This window comes from Eulemur rufifrons, chromosome 4 (genome assembly GCF_041146395.1).
Source record: "Eulemur rufifrons isolate Redbay chromosome 4, OSU_ERuf_1, whole genome shotgun sequence".
Classification (NCBI taxonomy): domain Eukaryota; kingdom Metazoa; phylum Chordata; class Mammalia; order Primates; family Lemuridae; genus Eulemur; species Eulemur rufifrons.
In genome coordinates, this window is record NC_090986.1 from 71,805,026 (window position 1) to 71,830,743 (window position 25,718).

The window sequence follows — 25,718 nt, forward strand, 5'->3', positions numbered from 1 at the left end:
CAAATAATTCATAAGGGTTTTAGGAAGTGCTGTAAATCATTAACAAAAGAAAACATAATTATTTATAATTTATAGTGGAAGTCAAAAAGCAAAACTAAAGATACAAATAAAATTTAAGAAACAAATTGTACAAATATCACAACTCCTAAAAAATATGTACATAAAAATAGTTTTAAGTAATTTCAAAGAGAGGTTCATTAAAGCCAACTTTATATTACCTACAGAATAAATTCACCTCAGAATGTAGGACACAAGGATATTTTCTTGATAATTATCTGGTTTTCGGAATAATTAAGACATATTTTTATATCTTCATAACTTATACAATGTTGTCTGACATATCCTGCTAAATTAAGTCTAAATGACTTTATGCCTTAATATTTGTTTACTATATTTTAGGCATCTTATCAGACTTAAAAGTTTTAAAGATCACTATGACATTATCATTATCCTAATAGGACTTCAAAACACTTTGCTAAAATAATAATCAATTCTTTCTATTTTAAAATATCATTGGCAACACCATAGATTTGATATAGTTCTTCACATAGATTATAAAGGTTTCCATTGTATACACTTAAAATTTTCATCATACATTTTTCATTTTTACCTCATAAAGTGTGTTGTATGTAGTGACAGTCACAGTGTTTGTATGCAACATCAGCCTTTCTCCAAGAAGAGTGAAAAGACTATGGGTGTGCATAATTTCGACTTTTCTCCTAGAGAGAAGGGGGAAAAAAACACTATGAAACACATTGGATTCTCTGCTCACAGAACTTTTGGATAAGAAAGTGCAATTTGTAAACAGATACAGAATGATACAACTGTTTTTATGAACTTCCACTTAAAGAAAGAAAACAGCTTAAAACAGAGATATCTATTAAAGTTCCAAGACTATTAAATACTTCTCAAATAAAATATCTTTATGAACAAAAATGTGAAATATACAAATTATGGAATATTATATAAATGTTGATGACTATTATTTTCAAATTTCTAATAACCATTTGGAAGTTATTTTTATTGGGTTACAATTATTGGTTTCCTCTAACACAGAGACTTCATAATTTTTAAATCATTTCTGTCCAAATCCATAGTCTATAAAATAGTCTGTAACAAACCATAACATCAAGAATCTAAAATTATATTTAAAAGTAAATACTCTAACCTTAATGTTCGGTCATAAAGCAAAATAATTCTACATAAGTAAAGAGGATTCATTATTGCTTGTGTTTTTAGTCTACCAATGAATTAAAAGATAAAACAAAATAGCTTTTACTTACTGTTGGCTGATGTAACTGTTTCTATCCCAAACCAGTAATTAGAATAGAAAGTTCTATTAAAGGCCTTCTGGAATACTTAGCTCTAGGTCTGGTAGTTACTATATGCCTCTCATTTGTGTTCCTTAGAATTCAAGATCTGGATCTTCTTGTCTCCCGAATGGTGGCATTAAGGTATAAACGCCTTTTACCAGCAACTTTACCGACCCTATGTATCATTTCTTTCTTTGCTTTCCTATTGTTCTCTGTTTGCATTTGGTAATTGTGATATAGTCTGACAATATAATTGCCAAATTTTTGTTCCTTTCTTCCTGGGTCCACAGCTATATTACATTTCCAGCCTTTCTTACAGCTAGGTGTGGCCAATTGGCTACAGTTCTAGCCAATAAAATGTAAACAGAAAAGATGTGAACTATTTTCAGGTCCAGCCCACAGAAAAAGTACTCATGCACATCTTTCATGCTCTTTCCCCAAACCAGCAACACAGGAACCATATGATGAAGACAATGGAGCCACAGGATGAAAGAAATGCCTGGGTCTCTAAATCACTGCTTACAAGAGAATCACCTACTGAGGAAAACCTATTTGGATTTTAAGTGAATAAGAAAGAAACTACTAGCTTGGTAAGTGACTAGAATTTCACTACCTTTTACAGTGATTGTTATTATAATTAATACAGATATCAAATGATGAACTATTTACTGGGGTACCATTCACCTGTAAATCCTCTCTTCTAAGATCAGCCTCCAAAATCCACATTCCACAACAAAAGACACAGGACAGCTGGTCCCCTCACCCAAACCTCCTCAGTCCAGGGAGAAAAACAACAAAATTACCTAACCTCACAAGGAAGATAGGGCATTTGTCTTGTGGCTGCATTTGCAAAGCACTTAAATAAGACTGAAAAAGGTCCAACTGGCCATTAAAAAACAAGACTAATGGATATTATGAGATTATGGAGGAGAAGGCTTAAGTCTCTTCCAATTCATGCCACATTCAAGAAAAGGAGACCTGAAATTTTCATTTGCTCCCAATCAGAAATAAGCAAATGCCAAAGCATTGCCCTTGATACATCTCTCTGCTGCTAGGAGCTGATAAAACCTATGTCTAAATTAGGCAATCTGGAATTTAGAATAATCTCTTAACTGTACCTCTACAACTTCAGCTACCAAAGAAATTCACGCTCTCTTGATTATCTCCTCTTGCAATGTAAATGTTTACACAGATGTTTAATTCTAGGTTTGGAGGGAATTTGAAGATACTGTGCATACACCAGGAAAGAGATGGGTCAACTTCATTCTGCAGTTTACTTTAAAACAATACTTTCCAATAAATTTTTCTGCATAGCAGTCAAGAGATAACCAAAATGCCATCCATCACATCAGGCAGGGAATGGGTGCACTGGCCCTGTACACCACGTGATTTTGTTTCCCACAGGACTTCTAATGAAATACCTAGCTCTGTGGATTCAGTTCAGGTAGGATAGTTACTTGAAAAACTAACGTTGCAAACATGTTTACCTTTACGACCTAAACAGACTTCAGTTTTTAGTGCATATTTGCTTTACATCTTGAATTTTACAGGATTTCTGCCCACTTGGATGAAGAGTGTAAACTATTTTTTCAAAAGAATAACTTCTTATTCATGCAAATTACAGATTTATAAGCTTACTAAACATTTCACTGAAATGTATTCCAATTTCTTTCTACACAAAATAGCCTTTTCTTTTTGAATGGTCACGAAATACTTCCTGTAACAGATTCAGACACTATGTGAAAACAGTAAAAAAAGAAAAGAAAACCCATAATTCCAGACATAATCATTATAAATATCAGTTTATGTTCTTCCAGATTAATTACTATATACATAAATATATATATGACAGATAGATATCAATATAATGGAAATTGTTCTATATAATGTAATTTGTAGCTTGTTTCCTTTAAATCAACAATATATTGTGTCTTTTTCAGTGTCATTAAAAATAACTGATAATAAAAATGTAGCATAATTAATTTATCCATTCACTACTGTTGGCCATTTGTGTTATTTCCAAGTTTGTTTTTTTTTTTTTTTTTTTGAAAGTATAAAAAATATTTATCATAATTAGTAAACATATCTTCACTTCCATCACCAGAATGGCACAATTTAGCAGGACAAGAAAAATAAGCTGTTATTTTTTTTTTTTTTTTTTTTTTTTTTTTTCCAAGTTTGTTTTTTACCATAAACAATTTTTCCTTTAGGTAAACCTTTGGGCATATCCATGGTTATTTCCTTAGAATAAATTCTTACAACTGAAACGATCAAGTTAAAAGCTTTTATTTTAATATTTTATGAGACTTTGCTAAACTGACCTCTAAAAATATGTACATTCATATTTCCACCATTAAGGTACATATGCCTTTTACCAGCAGCTTTACCAACTCTAGGTATAATAATCATAAAAATAGTCAATATGGTATATAAAAAGATGTCATTTTCATTTGCAAGAAATGCTGATACATGTTCATAAGTTATTTTTACCATTTATACTACTTCCAAGAACTTCATGATACTGTCCTGTGACCATTTTTTTCTCTGTGTGGTTATCTTTTTCCTACTGGTTATAAGAACCCTAATAAGATAAAGGAAATTATTCCTTTATCTAATAATTGACAAATATTTTCCACTTTTTGAATTTCCAGGACTTTTATGGCATAGAGAGGTTTTTTATTTTCTTGAATAAAATCTATCAAGCTTCAACCTTGTCATTTCTACATTTGGAGTTAATACTGGAAAGACGACCTATGTCTAGTAATCAGTTAATAATCATTCTTTCTCTTACAGCATTTTAAATGATTTTTACTTTAACTAATTTTTCATAATAATTAATCAATTGATTATGTTAAATGATACACAACATAGAAATTTAAGCAGTGTAGGGAAATACAAAGTATAAGTTTTTAAATTCCACTACCCAAAAGTAACACAATAAACAATAATAAACATTAAAACTCTTCATGGAGAAGAAAGAGTGAGAAAGAAGAAGGGAAGGGAGAGAGAATGAGGAAGGATAGAAGAAACTCTTACTCAATTTTATTTTAAATAAAAAGCAACAAATGCAATTTTAATCATATTTAACAGAAAAAAAGAAATGGATGGGAAACTGAAAGAAAAAAAAAACTTCAGATGACTTTCTTCAACACAGGAGACACTATTTCTTTTATTAAAAATCTCTATGAGACTTAAAAAGTAATTATGAATAAAAGAATGAAGTAATACATAATTAACTAAACATTTCAGTTTTGGAAAGTATCAATTCACTCCTCTTTATTAAAAGACAGATAATTAACATTCTCCCACTTCATGTCACCTCCTAATTTTTGTGAGCACATTTGCTATTTGATCACCAAGGTTAAAAACACCTAAATTGTATTCATCTTAACACTGCTATGTATAGTTGTTAGGTCTTCATCTATTTTAAATGAATTCAGTTCCTTGACTTTGTCTTCACCACTTCTGGTTTCTTTTTTGGACTCATCCGTCAGTTAGATGGATGTCATTCAAGAGGAGATCAAGAGCCTATCTTGATTTTTGACCTGATGTCTATATACTTAACAAACTGCCAGGGTATAATATTCTAGGGCACACCTTCTTTCAGAACTTGTAGACATTGCTTTGTTTCTTTTGGCACTGAATTAAACTGGAAGAAGTCTGACGTGAGTCAAATATCTAACAATTTTAAGGAGACTTTGCCTAGTTGTTTTTTAGGAATTCTTTTTTATCTCTAAACTTTGATTTAAATACTATATGTCTTGATGTTGATCATTTTGTGTCAAATTTACCTAGAACATGGTGTGCTTTTTCTATACACAGGTTAGTTATTTATTTCACAGAAGTATTTTCTGTTTCATTTGTTTATTTCTCCCCTCAAGAGACATCAGTAATCTTTAGGTTAGATATTTTATCCTCCATATTGCATTCTCTCTATATTGAGTACATTGCCTAAAATCAATTTGGATCATTGTTTTCTTAACCCTTCAAGTTCCTTTTTTATTTCATTTTGTTCTCTATTTTGTCTTTGAAATCTTATTGAATTTATATTCTTGAAAATTATTCTATAAATCAAGCATTATGGAAAATTACATTCTTTTGTTAATATATGTTTTCCTCTGGACTAAATTCTTCTGCATCTTTTACTCATTTCTTTGTAGTGTTGCATTGGCATGATTTCCCTGCCATTTTTTTTCACATTACTTATGCTTTGTGTATTTTGCTCACACTTATTATTTGTTCTCATAGAATTTGGGTACTTACTCAACCTCCTTTTTATCCACATGAACTGAGACTCATTTGTATTGTCCTCTGAGATGCATTTCCAGGGTTGGGCATTTCATGGTCTATCTATTTTTTTCCCTGATGCTTAATAGCTTTAATTGAGGCAGGAAACAGCTGAGGCTGTGTACAGACTTTATTACAGCACCAGTACTGCTCTCTCTTGTGAGACAATGTTTTAAAAAATCCTGTATTGCAGTTCAGCCTACTTAAGGGAATATACCTCATTTCCAAAGGGAAACTGTCTCAGGCTGCAGCTTGATCCCCCAATAAGATACAGAAAGACTTAGAATCTTCACTTCCATCTCAGAATGTCAACCTCAGTTTTTCGTTCTTCATGCCTCTCCTAGTAATTGTTTCCACCCATACAAAATCAGAAGAAAGAGAAAATAGGAACATCTAAGAAATTTCCATCACTCTAATGTGGGGATTACAAGGGAGAAATCTAGGGATTCTGTTGACTTTGCAGGGGCACAAATGAACTAAGGATACATATGAATTCAATACAGAATCTTTTGGTTCTTTAGCTGTCAGTATTTTGAGTCTATTGCTTTAAGTGATGCACCTTTCCTTGTTGGGTTACATTTGTCTTTTGGGGGGGGGGAAATTCCCTATTTTACTATTTAATGTTTATTTCATTAGGTTTGGACGAGAGAAATTCTTTCATCTCTCTTTATCAACTTGATCTGGAAGCCCACAATTCAAAATGTTTATTCTCTATAAAGTGTGTGGGTTTTTTTTTTTTTTTTTTTTTTGGTGGGGGATATGGTTTGAGGTAAGACTTCTCTTCTCTCTCTCCAATCCAGAAATTAAATAACTTCCCACTGCCAATTATTGAATAATCACATTTTCATCATGTTCCTAGTGTATAAGCATATATACACACATTAGAGTGTGCTTCTGGGCTTTCTATTCTACACTCCTTCTTTTAGCTTATTCCTTGGTTTAAAGTCTACTAGACTTAAACAATACATACTCATTATTCTTATCTTTCAAACATCTGACATTTTTACCCATTTGTTCATCTGAGTTAGCTTTAGAAAAGTTTTTTTAAAAATTTTAAATAAAAATTAGGATTTTGACCAGAGCTCCATATGTCTACACATTAATTTATTAAAATTTTCCCTTTATATAATTGAGTCTTTCTATTAAGGTACATGGTATAACTCTCCATTACACATTAATTTATTAAAATTTTCCCTTTATATAATTGAGTCTTTCTATTAAGGTACATGGTATAACTCTCCATTACACATTAATTTATTAAAATTTTCCCTTTATATAATTGAGTCTTTCTATTAAGGTACATAGTATAACTCTTCATTCAGTGTAGTTTCAGTTTTTCATGGTGTTCAGCAAGAATTTAAAATTTTATTTACATTTCCAATTCCCTTTGGCTATTATTCCATATATTAGTCTGTAGTAAGAACCACTAGTTATTCAACTAGTGGACATTAGTATACTTTTTAATCTCCTTCAATCTATCAAGACAATTGTAATAGAGTGCCTGCAAACACAGATTATCATTAGCAGAGAGGTTTGCATAGAGACCATAATAAATCAATTGCTTGCAGACCCATATCAAAACCTTCAGTGAGTGGCAAGTGACAATGTAATAATAATAGAAATAAAGTGCACAATAAATGTAATGTGCTTGAATCATCCCAAAACCATCCCCCTCCCCCCACCACCACCATCTGGTCTGTGAAAAAACTGTCTTCCATGAAACTGGTCCCTGGTACCAAAAAAGATGGGACCACTGAAATATAGGAACTACATTATATACAAATATAGGAACTACATGCACCAGTGTTTGCAGGGAAACTATATCAAAATGCAGCTATGCATTAAAGGAGCATACAATAGGTGTGTTGATGATTACCAGTGAAGCAAAAGAGGGTATTTTCTGTGCTCCTGTAGTTTTATCTTGTTTATTAATGACTTGATATTACCCTTCCCATTTTTTATTAGATTGAGGAAGTACTATATATATTTGTAAAAGAAAACAAAAAAGAGCACTTAGAATGATATAGAACAAAATGATATTATTACCAAGAACTAGGCCTATTGTAAGTTGCCATAAAATAACATATTTTCTTAAAATTATCATAATCTGTCCTACAACAGTAAGAGCTTTTCCTCATCCAAAGCTCTTTTCCATTTTGTCTTAACAGTGTATGAAAAGTTTTATTCATTTTATTGGTTTCTTCCAAAAAAATCACCTTTGTAGTTAGTGATCCTTTCAACAGTTTTTATTTTATTTTCTAGTTTCCTTATGTTAGCTTCCATTCTTACTAATTTGCACTTACTCATTTACTTTGTTGTCCTTTAATTAATGTTGAAATATGAGCACCAGGTTCCTCTAACTTTTCATCTTTATTTTTTAATAATGGAGGTATTTACTTCTGAGTAAGTTTTTGCTATGATGCATAGATAATTTTAGATAAGTTATGATTTTCCTTTTTTTTTTCTCCTATTCACTAAGGGATATCTGGCACTGTTTCTTAATTTCTAAGTAGAGTTTTTTGCTCAATTTCTTTTTTTGATTTCTAATTTTATTAGATTATGGTCAAGAAATAGTGGCCAGTAAAACCTCTACTTCATCTACTTTATTTTATGACCAAGGACATGACTATTTTTTTTGTAACTTTATTTAGCCATAAAGTATATCCTCAAAGAATGTAAGACTCAACATGTATCTATTGAGTCAAGTTTTATGAATATATTGCTCAATTTCTCTGTATCTTTACATATTATCTAGTCAGTTGGTCCCATTCTCAAACAGATATGTCTATGTCATTATTGTATTTTATCAAGTTCTTGATGCATCTCTAATGGATTTTGCTTTACATATTTGAGAGCAATATATGATGTTTACAGGTTTATAACATCAACTACTTAAATTGTACCTTTCATACTACATACCGCCTTTTTAACATTCTGTATTGAATTTTTAACTTCAAGTTCAACTTGTTCTGTTTGCATTTTTGAATCTCATATGACTTCTGTAGTGGTAACAAATTTCTGCTTTCCTTTTGTTTACAATCACATTCTTTACTCGTTTATTTTTTAAAACATAAAATATATTGCTTTTCAAAAAGTGAGGAAATCATGTAATAAATACTCATGCAGCTACTAAACAGCTTAAGAAACAAAGTATCACACTAAGAACTTCTGGATACCCGTCTATGATCCCATTCTTCTCCCCATATTTAGAGGTAACTGATATGATAAATTTTGTTTTTTTAATTCCCAGGTATGTCCTTATACTTTTATTAGATGTGGATCTAGTCCCAAACAATTTATAATTTTGCCTTTGCATATTTTTGGAATTCAAGTAAATGGTATCATTACTATGTATCTTTCTGCAACTTAATTTATTGCTTCATATTAGGTTTGTGGAAGATAACTTTAAGTCATTCATTTTCAGTCCTGAATATATCCAACTGCATAAATGCACCTCATTTCATTTAACTGTTCTCCTCTTAATATTCTTTTATGTTATTTCCATTTTTTCTTTATTATCAACAATGTTACATTGAATATTTGTACACATACATGAGTTTCTTTACATCAAGGAGAGAATTACTAGAGTAATGGTCCCCAGCCTTTTTGGCTCCACAGACTGGTTTCATGGAAGACAATTTTTCCATGGACCAGGGGGTGGTTGGGGTGGTTTCAAGATGATTAAAGCACATTACATTTATTGTGCAGTCAAACCTCTCTGCTAATGATAATCTGTATTTGCAACTGCTCCCCAGCGCAAGCATCACAACCTCAGGACCATCTCAGATCATCAAGCATTAGATTCTCACAAGGAGTGTACAACCTAGATCCCTCACATGTGCAGCTTATAGTAGGGTTTCTACTCCTACCAGAATCTAATGCCACTGCTGATCTGACAGAAGGCGGAACTTATGCAGTGATGAGAGCAATGGGTAGTGGCTGTAAAAGCATATGAAGCTTTGCTCGCTGGCCTGCAGCACACCTCCTGCTGTGTGGCCTGGTTCCTAAAAGGCCATGGACCAGTTCTGGTCCACGGCCTGGGGGTTGGTGACCACAGACTTACAGTATAAGCATCTTTATCTTTTTAAAAATTGTCAAATTGTTCTTTAATGTGATTGTACCAATATATAATTCCACTAGTGATTTGAAAGTTTCCATTGATACACATCCTTGCCAATAGTTGGTATTGTCAAAAGTTTTAAAGTTTACTATTCTGATGGGTATTAAATGCAACTTTTATTTGTACTTTCTTGATTACTTCTGAAGTTGAGTATCTTTCCGATATGTTTGTTGTCAACTTGTGCTTACTCATCAGTGAATTGCGTGTTTATATTCTTCATGCTCCTAGTATTTTTTCTTTTTCAATTTATTGGCATGATTTTTCACATATTCAGGATACAAATCCATTGCATTCTTTCACTTTTCGGCTTGTCTTTTGACTTTTTATGGTATCTATTAAAGTATTTTACATTTTAATAGTCAAACTTACCAACTTTTTCCTGCATTATTTATGTTTGTTTATTTATTGTTTTAGAAACCCTTCCTTATCACAACATCATATTATTATGCTGTATTTTCTAAAAGTTTTAAGTTTTGGTTTTCAAATTTTCTATTAGCTTCATTGAAATATAATACATATATTGTAAAATTCACACATATTGTAAGTGGACAATTAAGTGATTTCAAATTTTTTAATTATTATGGATACATAATTTTATACATTTGTGAGGTATAGGTGATGTTTTGATAAAGACATATAATGTATAATAATATGTATAATGATCAAATCAGGGTAACTGGGGTATCCATCACCTCAAGCATTTATCATTTCTTTGTGTGAGGAACATTTCAATTCTTTTAGTTATTTTAAAATATACAATAAATTATTGTTAACTATAGTCACCTTCTTGTACTACCAAACACTAGGTCTTATTTTTTCTATCTGAGTGCATTTTTGCACCCATTAACCATCCCCACTTTATTCCTCCCTCTCTGCTACCCTTCCCATCCTCTAGTAACCAACGTTCTACTCTCTATCTCCCTGAGTTCAATTTTTTTCTTTAGTTCTCACATATAAGTGAGAATATGCAATATTTGTCTTTCTGTGCCTCGCTTATTTCACTTAAAATAACATCCTCCAGTTCCAACCATGTTGTTGCAAATAATAGCATTTCATTCTTTTAAATGGCTGAATAATATTCCATTGTGTATACATACCACATTTTCTTTATCCATTTATTTGTTCATGGACCCTTAAGTTGATTCCATATCTTCCCTATTGTGAATAGTGCTGTAATAAACATGGGAGCACAGACATCTCTTCAGTATACTGATTTATTCTCTTTTGGATACATACCTAGCAATGGGATTGCTGTATCATATGGCAGTTCTGTTTTTAATTTTTGGAGGAACCTCCATACAGTTCTCCATAGCAGCTGTAATAATTTACGTTCCCACTAACAGTGTACAAGGGTTCCCCTTTCTCCACATCCTTTGCCAGCATTTGCTATTGCCTGTCTTTTGGGTAAATGTCATTTTAACTGAGGTGAGATGATATCTCATTGTAGTTTTGATTTGCATTTCCCTGATGATTAGTGATGCTGGGCATTTCTTCATATACCTGGTGGCCATATGTATGTCTTCTTTTGATAAATGTCTATTCAGATATTTTGCCCATTTTTGATTAGATTATGTTTTTTTGTTGTTGAGTTCTTTATATATTAATCTCATGGATATTAATCTCATCAGATGGGTAGTTTACAAATATTTTCTCCTATTTTGTAGGCTGTATCTTCACCTTGTTGCTTCTTTCCTTTGCTGTGCAGAAGCTTTTCAGCTTGATGTGATCCCGTTTGTCCATTTTTGCTTTGGTTGCTTGTGCTTTTGAGGTACTATTCAAGAAATCTTTGCCTTGTCCTGCAGCGCTTCCCCATTGTTTTCTTCTATTAATTTCATAGTTTTGGGTATTAGACTTAAGTCTTTAAATTATCCTTGTTTGCAGATGATATGATCTCATATTTAGAAAAACCTAAAGACTCCACCAGAAAACCTATTAGCACTAATAAACAAATTCAATGGCATTGCTGGATACGAAATCAACACACAAAAATCAGTAGCATTTCTAGATGCCAACAACAAACAATCTGAAAAAAAAAAAAGAAAACCAAGAAAGTAATCCCATTTACAACAGCTACAATTAAAATATAATACCTAGGAATAAACTTAACTAAAGAAGTGAAGGGTCTCTACAATGAAAACTATAAAACATTGATGAAAGCAAATTGAAGAGAACACAAAAAAGTGGAATGACATCGATGTTCATGGATTAGAAGAATCAATATTGTTAAAATGTCCATACTACCCAAAGCACTCCACAGATTCAAAGCAATCCCTATCAGAATATCAATGAAATTCTTCACAGAAATAGAAAAAATAATCCTAAAATTTACATGGAACATCTAAAGACCCTGAATAGCCAAAGCCATCCTGCACAAAAAGAGCAAAACTGGAGGAATCACATTACCTGACTTTACATTAATACTACAAAGTTATAGTAATCAAAACAACATGGTACTGGCAAAAAAAAAAAAAAGACACATAGACAGAACAGAGACACATAGATGGAACAGAACAGAGAACACATAATTCCACACATTTACAGTCAACTTATTTTTGCCAAAGGTGGCAAGAACATACACTGGGAAATGGATAGTCTCTTCAATAACTGGTTCAGGGAAACCTGGATATCCACATGCAGAAGAATGAAATTAGACACCCATCTCTCACCATGGACAATTAAGTAATTTTTAAAAAACAACTTTATATGGAGTCATGCAACTATCACCACGATCCAGTTATAGAACATTTTTATTATCCTAAAAGGTTCCTTTGCGCCTATTTTCAGTTAATCTCCACTCCCATCCCATGGGCCACTAATTTGTATTCTGGACATGTCATATAAATAAAATCATATAACATATGTAGGTTTTTTGCATCTGGCTTTTTCACTTAGCATACTGTTTTTAGGATTCATTTTGTCATAGCATGTATCAGTAGTTTATTTCCTTTTAATTATTAATTTAATTAATAACTATTCTTTTAATCATTAATTTAATTTATATTAATTTAAACAGTAACTATTTAATTTAATCAATAACTATTGCATAATAGTATTCCCATGTATGGACATATGGCATTTTGTTTATTCATTCACCAGCTGACTGACTTTTGGATTGTTTTCAGTTTGGGGCTATTATGAATAATGGTACTAAGTATATAAATGCACAAGTCTGGCTGTGAACATGTTGTCATTTCTCTTGGGTGGATACCTAAGTGTGGAAATGGCAGGCTGTATGGTAAACTTCTGTTAAGAAATTAGAAAACTCTTTTGGAACATGGCTGCAGAACTTAACATTCTATCACCAATGTGTGAGGATTCAATAAATTTTTCTATGTTGTTTGTAGTTTTGTTTTCATTTGGTTCAAATTATCTTCTAATTTTGTGATTTCTTTCACTCAGCTTACTTACGTTATTTATGTTTCCAAATATCTTGCAGTTTTCAAATCTCTTTCTGTTGTTGATTTCTAATTTAATTCTATTATGGTCAGATAATATTTTATTTGATTACATTGCTTTATAATTACTGATACTTGTTTTACATTTTACACATTAACTCACAATACATTCTAGCCAATGTCTCATATGTATTTGAAAATTATTTTGCTGGCTTTAGGTGGAAGGTTCTATAAATTCAAATATATTAACTAATAGTATATTGAACAGAGGAGGTGAAATCAGGCTTTCATTAATTATTAGTTATTGAAAGAGAATGCTGCTAACATTTCATCACTAAATAGGAATGTGGTAAGTTTGGGGTAGATATGTTATCAGGTTAAAGAAATTTTTTTTCTATTTGTGGCTTGCTAAGAATTTTTATGATGAATGGGTACTCAATTTTATCAAAAATTTTTGCACCCATTATTAAAATTATTTAGCTATTCTCCTTTGTTAATAAGGAGATTATGTGAAAAGATGTCCTTATGGTAAATCACCTTTGCATTCTGTAACTACTCTCAACTTGGTTATGATGTATACTTTAAAAACCAGTAACTAATAGACTTATGCTCATAGGAGAAATTGGCCATATATTTCCTTTAATTTATAACTCACATCCAATTTTGGCATAAAGGTTGTGCTAATTTCATTGTATGAAATATTAGCCCATTCCTTCTTTATCTAGCCAGTCAATGGAAAGTATTTTATAAGTGAATAAAACAGCTTTTTGCCTTGCTCTTACTCTGTTTAATATTCTTGCTTTCTGTTTCCTTAGTTTCTTCCCTTTATTATTTCTTTTCTTTTGCCTTCTTTGGCTGACAATTAATGAGGTAAGCATACATGAGAACCTATAAAATGAAAAGCCAAAGTACCTTTCTACTTTTAACATATTTACAACAATAACTTGCTTTCAGTATTATTTAGGCCAAATCTCATGTATACATATATAGAATTTTCAACATCTTTTGATTGTAACTATTTTGTAATTTGCATGATAAATGACTTTTTGTTATGTGTTATTTAGAAAAAATGTGTTTCTATTTTCTAAGTTTGATTTTTTTTGTCATTGATTTCTTCTTTAATTGCACTGTGGGCAGAGAAAGTTATCTGTATGACTATTTATTTAAATTTACTGAGGCTAGTTTATGGTCTCATTTCAACAATTTTTATAGTTGTGTGTATGCTTAAAAAGAATGTGTATGCTACTCAAGCTAATGGACTTTTTCTCAAATTTACAGTGTTAATATATTTTTGCAATTGCTCTTTTAAAAAGAAAAAAATGTTAAAATTTGTAAACTATTGATTTCTTTTCAAATTTAGTCAATACTTGTTTTCTATACCTCACCTATGCTGTTAAGTATATGCTCATTTGAAACTGTTTGACCTTCCTAGTGAATTACACCTTTTTCATTATATGGTGTTCCTCTATCCTCATTATTTTTTTGCCTTAAAGTTTTTATTTGCCATATATTTAAATGTTACTAGGCTTTATCACTTTTAATTTTTAAAATAAGTAATACCTTTACTTAGTTAATAAATAATATAAACAGATACATGGAGCAATTTCATGCCCAAGTCATTCACTTCCCCCTTCATTCACAGCCTGCCCCCAAACAAGTAAACTTTATTTCTCACTTCCCTACCACCTTCCCCTTCCCCTTTTAAATATACTTTCGTTTTAGAGCATTTTTAGGTTCACAGTAAAATTGAGCAGGAAGTATAGAGTACCATTCCCTTTCCCTACATACACACATAGCCTCCCCCACTATCACATCTCTCACCAGAGTGGTACATTTGTTATAATCACCTACCAATTTTTTGTTCCCTTTTTTAAAATGACAGCCTATCTTTTTAAGTAAATCACTGCTCCATTCATCTGAGATGGCACCTTTATTATACACAAAATCCTATAATTATTTGGATTTTTGTGGGGTCAATCTATTGACTTTTCATTTCATTCATTTGCTCTGTCTATTCATGAATAAGTACTATATGGCTCTATTTATTAAATTATATTTGTTTCAATATTGTAGAGCTAGCTCCCCCTTGTTGCTCCCTTTGTCTTTGGTGTTCTGCAGTTTTACTTTATACTGAGATTTTTATGCTAATCTTTCCTGCTTAGAGCCCATTTCGCTTCCAAATTTGGAGAAATTGGGTCTTTCACCAATTCTGTGAAAATTTTTTGTAAATTTTCTTTGAATATTGCTTCTTGTTCATTCTCTCTTCACCTTTTCTGTAAGTCTTACTAGCTGTAATTGAAAATTTCCATTCTTTCTCCACATCTGTTAACCTCTTTTCATGTTTGTCATCTTGTTTCTTGGTATTGCATTCTAGGTGATTTCCCAATTTCTGTCTTCCAGTTCTCCAATTCTTTCTGAAGTTTTATCTAATCTGTTTAATGTGTCCACAGAAGTGTTAATTCTAATTACTACCTTTTCACTTCCACACATTACTTAATATTTTTTTAATTGCATAGTTTATTTTGAAAATACTTTGTTTCTTAAGTATTTTTTTCTTTTATTATGCTTGATTTCCACTTTGGGCATATGAGAATTTCCCTTATTTTTATGTGCTCACCTATATATTTAAAAGGATTTTTGGCATAGTTTATCCAGCATTTCTAAGTCTTTGGTAGTTCAAAATGTTTCAGGATATCTAGTTTTACCCATCATTTTTCTCCTCCAAGAATTCGTATATAACATGTTAAGTCTCCTATTTAGTAAGGTTTTATCTTTACTCTTACTTTATGTTTTTACTCTATAGTTTGAGATCTTCCAAGCCACTCATTTGGGTGAACTGTGAAAAATATCATGAGCTAAAAGAGCAGAATATTGTCTTTGGTACTCTAGTTAAATCTCAAATGCTTTTTATAAAAATGAAATTCAAATATTCTACCATATCCTCCCCTATCGCTCTATTTCATCGGGTACATAGTTTAATGATTCTTTCTTATTTCCTATCTCTACCAGGCCTCTTTAGATGAGTTGTTATTTTTCATTATGCACAGAGTCAAGGTCAGATATCATAGCTATGAATTTTAAATGATGAGATCCCTGAACGTATTGTCAGGCAAAGTACCCTCTAAACTTACTGGCTTGTAGTATAAATCGTGACAAGCTATACGTCCTGTACATGGGCCCCCTGCAGCCAGCATCCTAGCAGTCTAATCTTCCTACACACCTGAAAGTTTAAGGACAGGAATATTTATCCCACCATTTCAGGTCCTTCTTGGCCTTCTGGTAGTCACTTACATGGAAGCCAATGTTAATGTTCCTCTGGGGAGGGGAAGGGGGCAAGGGAAGAGGAAAAGAGATGGGAGGCAAGGATCTTTGAGAGAAACACCTCTTAAGATCTTCTACTTTTTAGTGTTTACCTTAGGGCTCTAATATAGTTCTTCAGCTGTTTGTCTAACCCATGAAAGAGAAATCCCCTCACTAGTTCTCTTGTTTTCTCTGCTGGCACCCAAATAGAACAAGACTCATTTGTACTCAGGTACGCATAGGAACCAGCATCTCACTGATGACAGCCAAACAGCCTGGAGTTGAGAGTAGAGGGAAAGGAAGCTTCTTTCCAACTGTCATACTCCCAGAAGCCACATCATGCCATAATTTTTGATAACAGCAAAGAGAATTCTCTGGTTCTGCCAAAAAAAAAAAAACTGGACTAATTTCAACTAGTCCAAAAAAGAAAAAAAACATTAAGGTAAACATCTGTCAACATATTACAGGCCTGTAAGTAACGAATATGGAAAGCAAGCCAATTCATTTAAATACCAACAGTACATTTCATTACTGTGATCAACTGTGATTTTTTTTTGATTGGTGATTTATAAAAGCTTTTACATTTACTTTTATGACAGATATGTCTGGTCTTAGATATGTCATATTTCATGTTATGCTTACTGTTTAGATATTTTAAGAGTTTCATTATATATGGTTCTTAGTTTTATCTATACAGATCTTTAGTATTTTGAAAGCTTTATACTTTTGAACAACTTATCTTTTTAAGCATAAAAGAATAAGTAATCTTGCATCTGTTCAGAAAGTGTATTTCCTTTCTGTGAGCAATAATAAAGTCAGCATATTTACTCTTAAATTCTCCTCTCTCCTATACCATCAAATTTTATTAAATAGTTCCATATTTTTAATATTTTATTTGTCAGCTAATATGGAAATCTTTTGACAATTTGGACTTACTATACTTTCCTTTTTTCCTCAGTCCTCTCCCAATTCATTATAGTTATATCATTTCTAAAATTACTAGAGCATATAAAAAGTAAATTCTGGTCTGTCACACAAATTCAAACATTTATTTTAGTCTTAGTTTTACTGTTAAATTTATTCAGTATCCACCAGCAGTCCTTAGCTATAGTTTCTCCAGTCATCCCTAATAGGCTGAAGTTTGTCCCAGCAATTTTCTGAAGAATTATTCACAGAAACAATGCCCTGTATGGTTAAAAATTATTTGGCAGCACCCTTTTTACTTAAAGAATAATTTGCCTTACACTTCTTCACTTGATATCTTATGGTTGTTGCTCTACAGTTTTCTGTATTGAAGGTTGTTTTAGAGAAGTCTAAGGCCAGATATATTTCTTTCATTATTTGTACATTGCTATAAAAGCATTGTTATATTTAAATTTAAGTCCAATAATACACCTTCATGCTGAACATTCCAGGTCAATTTTCTCAGGCACAAAATATATCCTTTAAATAAGGATGACAAAATCTTACATTAGGAATTAACTGAGTTACAGCTTTAAACATTTGTTTTGTTCTATTAATCTGTGTTTCTTATTTGAAAACTCCATTTATGCCATTATTAGAATTTCTTTGTCTTCTACATCACTCATTTTCTTTTTAATCCTTCTAAACTCTTATATTTTCATCCATACATATTATTTTGTTTTCATTTTTATCTTCTATGTATCTTACTATGCTAGCCACATGAGTTTATCTTCCTTTGAGTATCTTCCAATTTCATTTTTCGTTATGTGATAGTTCTTCTCCCCCAGTATTTTTCCAAAGTTTTGTTAGCTCATGACTAAATACTTCCATGTTATCCTGCTATTTCTTACAACTTCTTTTTTTTTTTTTAAGGTGAGGTCTTATTATGCTGCTTAGGCTGGTCTCAAATTCCTGGGCTCAAGCCATCCTCCCCCTTCAGCCTCTTGAGTAGGAGTTACAACTTCTTGAAATTCTGTTTAGTGATTGCCCTTTCTCAGAAGCAATTGATTTATTTCTTTTTTTTTTTTTAACTTTGGTAAATTTTTAAATCACAATTATTATATGTTCCATAGCAAAATTTTTCTGGTGAGTGCTATTCATGTACTGGTTGGTTTTGCTTATTTTTTCCATGTTTTTTATCTGATAAATATACATTGACACTGTGCCAATTCTTTTGATTTAGTAAAATTTTCCTGGACTGGCCGTTTGCAAGAGATTTCCATGCATACGTGTAAAAGTAGGGGCAAGGGCAACCTCTTTTGCTTTCACAATCCAAAAACTGTCTCTTTCTCCATAGCCACAGGCACAGACTGTTTCTTACAAATAAAGCTCATCTGTATAATTCTTTGTTACTCATCTTCTGCTTTTCTGAAACCAATCTGACTCAAAAAGGATAATGCTATCAGCCATGATGTATGTGTACCTATTATTTCAAACAAAAGATCTATTTTTGCACCTTAAGGTGAGCCTTTCATCTTTAGAAAGGGTACTTTCAGTGACACTCTGTGAGATTTGCTGTCACTGAACTCTCCCACCATTCTCTGTATTTTCTATTTGTCCTTCACAACTTTTACCCAATCTTAGCAGCTTTAAGCAGCTATACTCATACCATGGAGTTCCTGCATTGTTTCTATCTTCGAATTTTGCTAATAGTTGTGGTAGTGAAAGATTTCATTTTTTACTCCTTGTTGCATTACTTATGAATTTTACAGAAAAAGAAAGGGAAGGGAAATATCTTAAACACCTATGTTTACACAGGAAATTGCCTGCTTGTTACTGTTAATTTTGCCTTATCTATGAGGTTTCACCTTTTTCTATATTTTTAAATGTGTTTTCTTGATATTTTTAAGAAGCTGCATCTAGGGCTAAAATTCTTTAACTTTCTCTGAATCAATTACTTCTACTTAACCAAAGTGAAATGAGCGATCCTTAACTCTTAATAATGAAAGTGCATATGCTTCTCACTCCCAGTATTCTATCACCTAGCACACTCACTGTTCCTAATCTGTATGCAATCCTTTTCTACAATCCTGGCTTTGTTTGAACTATTCCCTATATCTATAATGCCTCTGTTCTCTCTTCGTTAACTTTGATTTGGTACCAAAATGAAAAAAAAAAAATACTTAAACTTCTAGACCATACAGCATATTAGATATGTTTCATTTGGATTTTGTGCAGTTTTCATCAGTATTATCACTAAGCTCTTTGCAAATTTAAGCACCAAAAAGAACTGGCAACATTGAGGTTCTGAAAGGAACCCAATCTATTAATAGTAATTACTAAATGACAGTACTACTTCCTTAGGATCATTTGTATAGAAAATGAACTTTAAAAAGAATATTCATGCACTAGACAACATAGCATGAACTGAAATCAAGTCAGCAATTGTTTCTTATAGCAAAAGTATTTTTAAAAAGTACCTAAATTCAGGATTTACAGGAAGAAATGAAGGCATTCTAAAATCATTACGTCACAAAAGTAATCAAAAAGCCCCACTGTCAGAAAAAAAATATGAACAAATAACAAAATACTGACTTAGCTTCTAAGACTAAGATCAGCTCTTAGAGAGACCACAATATACATAGTATTCCCCATGTCAAGAAAGTTTTCATTGAAATCATATCCATATGTACCTTTATTTTGACAAACTATTTTATTACATCCTTAAAATGGACAATATTTTCTTTTCAGGAAGAATATAAACTATATTACTTACATGTTATCTTGTTCCATAATCTACTATTAATAAAAAATTATTTTATAAAACATTTTCACAACTTTATCACAGAAAGCTATTATTTTCCATTGTTAGATTATTCTGGTTAAATTTCATGTTATAGTAGATATAAAACTCATAAAAACACAATTTCAGTAGATATTTATATAATTCATTATGAAAAATATCAACTTACTTGTGACCTAAATGCTTCAGAAAGTATCCCAGAACCTTCAGAGCTTGAACCCAAATACTTTCACTTTTAGAAGCCAGTAATTTGTAGATCACCCTAAAATATATATATATAAATAAGCTTTTAAACACTAATATTAAAAATAAGAACACTGTATATTTTATAAGTTATAAATATATGAAATATATATCTTTTAAGATCTTTATAATCCCTTGCAAAAATTAAAAATGAGCATGTTTTATTAATTTTTATTTAAACTTGGTCCTCAAATTTATACTCAAAAGGGCAATGTGACTGGTGTTTGTAAGTACTGCCTCGCAAGACGATGACCAAAAATTTTCAGTTTTAACATACATGCTTAGTTAGGCCATATCTTCTATTCTTTTAGAATTGGCCCCAACAGTTGAACTTGATGACCTTGTTTTCTTGGTCATGGCTAATTAGATAATGGATAGATACCTGCCCAATTATTTCTCCTTTCTGAGAATTTGGAATAAGGTCTGAGAAATAATACCTATTCTTTGCTAGGCTCTTGAACTAGGAAATGATTTAAAACAGAAACTAAGACAGCAATGTTTTGTTTCTGTTCAGAAAGGCTAGTCAATATACAGTCAGAAGGAAGAACGAAGCAGTTATACAGAAAGTAGCAGAGAAAGCAAACTTGTTTCCTGATAGTTTTGCAATTCCCGGCTGCTACTCTAAAGAGACTTTTTTTAAAGAAACATTATTCAGTTTTTACTTAAAATAGTTTGACATGTTTTCTGTTATTTGGGGCAAAAAAGCTTCTACTAATATATAACCTAACCTATACAGTCACTTCAAATACTATACAAACGCAGGGACATATTCATTAAAATATTTAAGGTGTTTTAAAAGTGTAATCCCATTATTTTTAATAAAAAGAAGTAATTTTCTTTCTATGAGGTAGAAGAGAGCAATGATAGCTATATAACAATACTTATGCAACTAATTCTAGAATATAAGAAGTTTCCTTAGGGAGCAGCAATGACAGCTTTAAAATTAGGGTGTGTTTTGTTATATTAAATATCTTTTTTAAATAATAAAATGCCATGGTGTAGTTTAAAGGTAAAGTAATCTAGGCTAGACAAAAAAAGCTGGCAATAGAAGATGCAATATAATTTCCATATCATTTCAGTGATATTTACAAAGGGGAAAAAATAGCTTAAAGTTTATGTCATTATTTTTACTTTTACCAGTAGCTTATACTATTAGAAAAGAAAATAAGATGTTGATACTGCTTCTTTTTTTTTTACGTTTCATCTACAGAAGACTCGACTATGAGAAGAGTGGTTTTTTTTTCCCTTAGAAGAATTTTTTTCAACTCCCACATTCCTAAATATAAATGTTTACATTGAAATCTATTTTCAGAATTTTAAGGGAGCAAGAACATTAATGAAAAAAGATAGGAAATCAGCAATGAAAGAGAATAGGAAAGTCATATGTCAAAAAAGAAGTATTCAGCAAATCATAAGAAAAACATTCAACAGTAGAAATAATCTTAAGAACCAAAGTAAAAGCTCATAGTATGAAAACGTGGCTATAGTCAGATACAGATTCGGAAGTTACCATGGAATTCCTGTTCCCTAAGAATAACTTTGACTAGGAGGAAAAAAAGGTATACGACATCACCCTGGGTCAACAGAAATTATGATTAACATTGAAACATGAAAATGTCTAGGTCCATTGTATATCTACACACATAGGATTGTGACACAGTATAAGTAAGAAATTTTCTGATAAATCAGTTAATATTTACTTATAATATATTATTATTAATACTAATATTAATTCATCTGCTCAAGTTCACTATATTCAGCCAGAAAATGGTCTAAGCTATATAAGACAGGTAGTTGTCTATTCTTTTCTTTGAAGATTTCTAGACATAAAAATATCAAAATTTTAGCTGCTCAGTTCAGGGTTGTATTATCACAAAGGCTTCCTTAAGTCCAATTAAAATATCACCACAATTAAATTGAGTTCATTCTTTTTGTTCAATTCTTAAGTATGTATGAATTACACTTGCCCAAATTTTCCCCAAAAAACATTTCATAGACAACTGTTACTCTTTAAAGGCTATTTTCTAGAATAAAGACCTTTAAATGTTTTAAAGATTTTCAACATTTTTCAATCTAATAAGCCCATTTTTTCTATCTAAAAGATAGAAAGTATTCTGAGCCTACTTTCTCCACATTTTTTTAAGTGAAAATATTGAAGTAGCAAGGAAAGGCCATTTTGTATCTTTGTGACTGCTTTTAAAATTGGTAACAATCTGACATGTTCAGCTGGTGGTCTACCATGAGCCACAGGCCTTTTTATTTGTTGTGTTAGGCTGGGTGTAGTGGCTCAAGCCTATAATCCTAGCACCTTGGGAGGCCAAGGCAGGAGGACTGCTTGAGGCCAGCAGTTGGAAACCAGCCTGAGCAACACAGCAAGATGTCATCTCTAAAAAAAAAAAATAGAAAAATTAGCTAGGCATGGTGGTACGTGTCTGTCATCTGAGCTACTCGAGAGGCTGATGCATGAGAATCGCTTGAGCCCAAAGTTTGAGATTGTAGTGAGCTATGATGACGTCTCTGCACCCTAGCCCAGGCAACAGAACAAGACCTTGTCTCAATCAATCAACCAATCAAAAAATAAAATAAAAATCAGTTATGCTGTATCAATCCTTTCATACCATACATTTAAAATCCTAAAGATCTTACCAAATAGCACTGTCACTTATAAGATATTTCCATTGTGTCAAAATAATTCAGAATTCTATTTCTGTATGTCATCATATTATATAATCTAAGTTTGCTATCTTCCACAGGAGTAATGAGGATATTTTCAATTGATTCACTTAAGTAATCAGAAAATGTAATAAACAAAGCAGGATCTAAGGACAAGGACACTAAGTATTCAATCTAGACATAAATTCAGAAAAATGAGTATTATTAGCTTAAACCATATGAAACTGCCATAACTTAAAATCAGTTAAGTATCAACACTTTCATGTAGTTCAACCTCACAGTAAAAAGACACAGTACATGGAAGTTAACTGCTCAACCTAGATTTCCTGCTCATTCCACTAAGTTGAGACTCCAGAAAAATAAAAAGGGAGAATCCCTAAGGAGCTAAATTATAGGTTTAAATTTATAAAAATACTAATCAACAAATTACATTTCACCTATCTACAAAGTTACTTTATAATCACTATAACTAAAGTTAGTTTTCAAATTCTTTTGGTTTTTTGGCTCTTGTTCCAAAACATCTTTCATCCCTTTATTCCCACTGCACTGCCACTGTCTCAGTTATCATCTCTAATACTGTTGAATAAAATAATCTCTCTGCTAATCTTGCTACATCATTTTTGTCCTTCTCAGTAGTGTGAAACATGAGTTCCACACTATTGATTGTAAATCTAACACAGTGGCAATCTGAGCATATCATTTCCACATTCAAAATTATTTAATTTTCATCACCAATAGAAAAAAAATCTAAACTTGTTAACAATATATTGACTTCTAAATCTGGCCACTATCTCTCTCAAGCCGAAAATCATCATACAATTTTCTTATCTCCTCTATTGCTGAAACATATCTACTTTTGCTTCTAGCGAAAAAATTTGCTCTACCCACTGTAAGTACTGTCTTTACTATAGCAACAACAATTTAATTACTCTTCTTGATTCCTGAGACCATTTTCTATATACTTCATCAGTTAGTTTCATTGAGGATTTACAGCAACTTTCTCCATTTATTCCCTTCTTAAGTGTAAGATCTGCTATATTTATTCAAACATTCCATCATTAGGGGTTATTCTAGTATGAACAACTATGCTCCATTAAAGTCTAATAGTAATACTAACATTATAATCATACCTTATTCCATTTCTTTGATCAAATGCTGGTATCATTGAAGCTGGGTGTTCTGACATTAAAGCCACTAGTAACTGTAACACATCATGAATATTTTCATCCTGCATAATAAGGATCACCAATATTTATTTAGTTAAAATCTTATTCTAAAGCTTGGAATCAAATAATTAAAACAGAAGACCCATAACGTGTCCTACCTCATGCATTGTAAGTAGGTAATTTAATATACTCTGAAGTTCATCTTCCTTGACACCTCGATCCTAATTTTTAAAAAATATTTTATTACTTACTTTAAATATAAAATTAAAACTTTAATTAAAGGCATCAAAATGATCATTTTAAAAGAAAATTAGAATAACTTAAAAGTAGTGATGTTTTAATTAAAATCCCCACATACCTCACAATTTATAGACTATATTGTTTCAAGTTAGTAAGTAAAATCAGAAAATTGTATCAATTGTTAAAGTCATTCATATTTGACATTAACTATCAAAATTAGTATTTTTGGTTATCTAACTATATCTGTATTACCATTTGCGAATCATTTACTCTTTCCTTAGAACAATACATATACAAGAGTTTACAGTATCAATTTTTGTGTATTATTTCACAACTTATATTTATTCTCCTTTTGTCTTCATCTTGCTCTTTAAAAACTCCTACTGCAATAAAATACATTATATAAGCCTTTTTATATTGGCATACAGATCATTTCTAGAATAAAACATTTATGCTCAAAATTCATATGTTCCTTGTCCATTTTTATCACATCCCTTAATATGAAGGATTTCAAAGAGCATTTAACTGAAAGTTATGTTCAACAGTTATTAAAATCTACAAAATTTTGAAAGCAATTCAAGAATTAAAAGTAGCTATTGCTAAATTAACAATAATTATTTTATGTCAAAAATTCCTTTTTAACTATTATGTTGCAATTCTGAATTATATAAAATTATTTTACCTTTAGTATGAGCTGTTTCAAAAAAAGTAGCATAAATGCTCGTAGTGATATAATTTCTTTTTGTGATGGCCGGGGACCATCTAGAATAAAGTAGAAAAATAAAACAATTATTATATTTATGAAAATTATAATATTTATTAGTATTAATGTTATAGTTTCAATAATATCAGAATATCCAAAAACTAATTTTCATATTTTTGGTGATTTCAATTTATTCACCGAATGTCAGATTTGGGATAAAAAAGAAACTTTTTAAAATTACCTCTTTTATAGATTAAAAATATATTAGTACCCATTGATAATGTATAATTGCCAAGTATTTACATTAATAATTTTTCCTATTTTTATTAACTTAATAGGTTTCCCAATATTTCTTCCATCCTCAATTAAACTTATCTTCATTTGAAGACTCTCAATTTTCACCCCATTATATAACAAAGCATAGAAAAAAATGACACTCTTCTTTATTATAATTATGTGTTTTGCAGCTTTATTCTTCCATGTCACTTGTATATACAAAATACATATTATGGTGGCCATTCAGTAAATGCTTACTGAGTCAATAAGTGAAAATGAGTATGAAGAGTTAAAAT

General features: G+C 31.2%; 1 protein-coding gene across 4 annotated transcripts in view; it reads right to left on the reverse strand.

Annotated features, from left to right (window-relative positions):
* NBEA (neurobeachin) overlaps window positions 1-25,718 on the reverse strand; it is a 563,351-nt gene that overhangs the window by 416,496 nt on the left and 121,137 nt on the right. For all 4 annotated transcript variants that reach the window (XM_069467350.1, XM_069467354.1, XM_069467352.1 and 1 more), the window contains exons 14-18: window positions 25,126-25,205; window positions 24,362-24,424; window positions 24,168-24,265; window positions 20,291-20,383; window positions 611-719 (exon numbers count right to left, since the gene is read on the reverse strand). In XM_069467350.1, coding sequence (XP_069323451.1) covers window positions 611-719; window positions 20,291-20,383; window positions 24,168-24,265; window positions 24,362-24,424; window positions 25,126-25,205 — 443 coding nt within the window. The remainder of the gene's footprint in view (window positions 1-610; window positions 720-20,290; window positions 20,384-24,167; window positions 24,266-24,361; window positions 24,425-25,125; window positions 25,206-25,718) is intronic.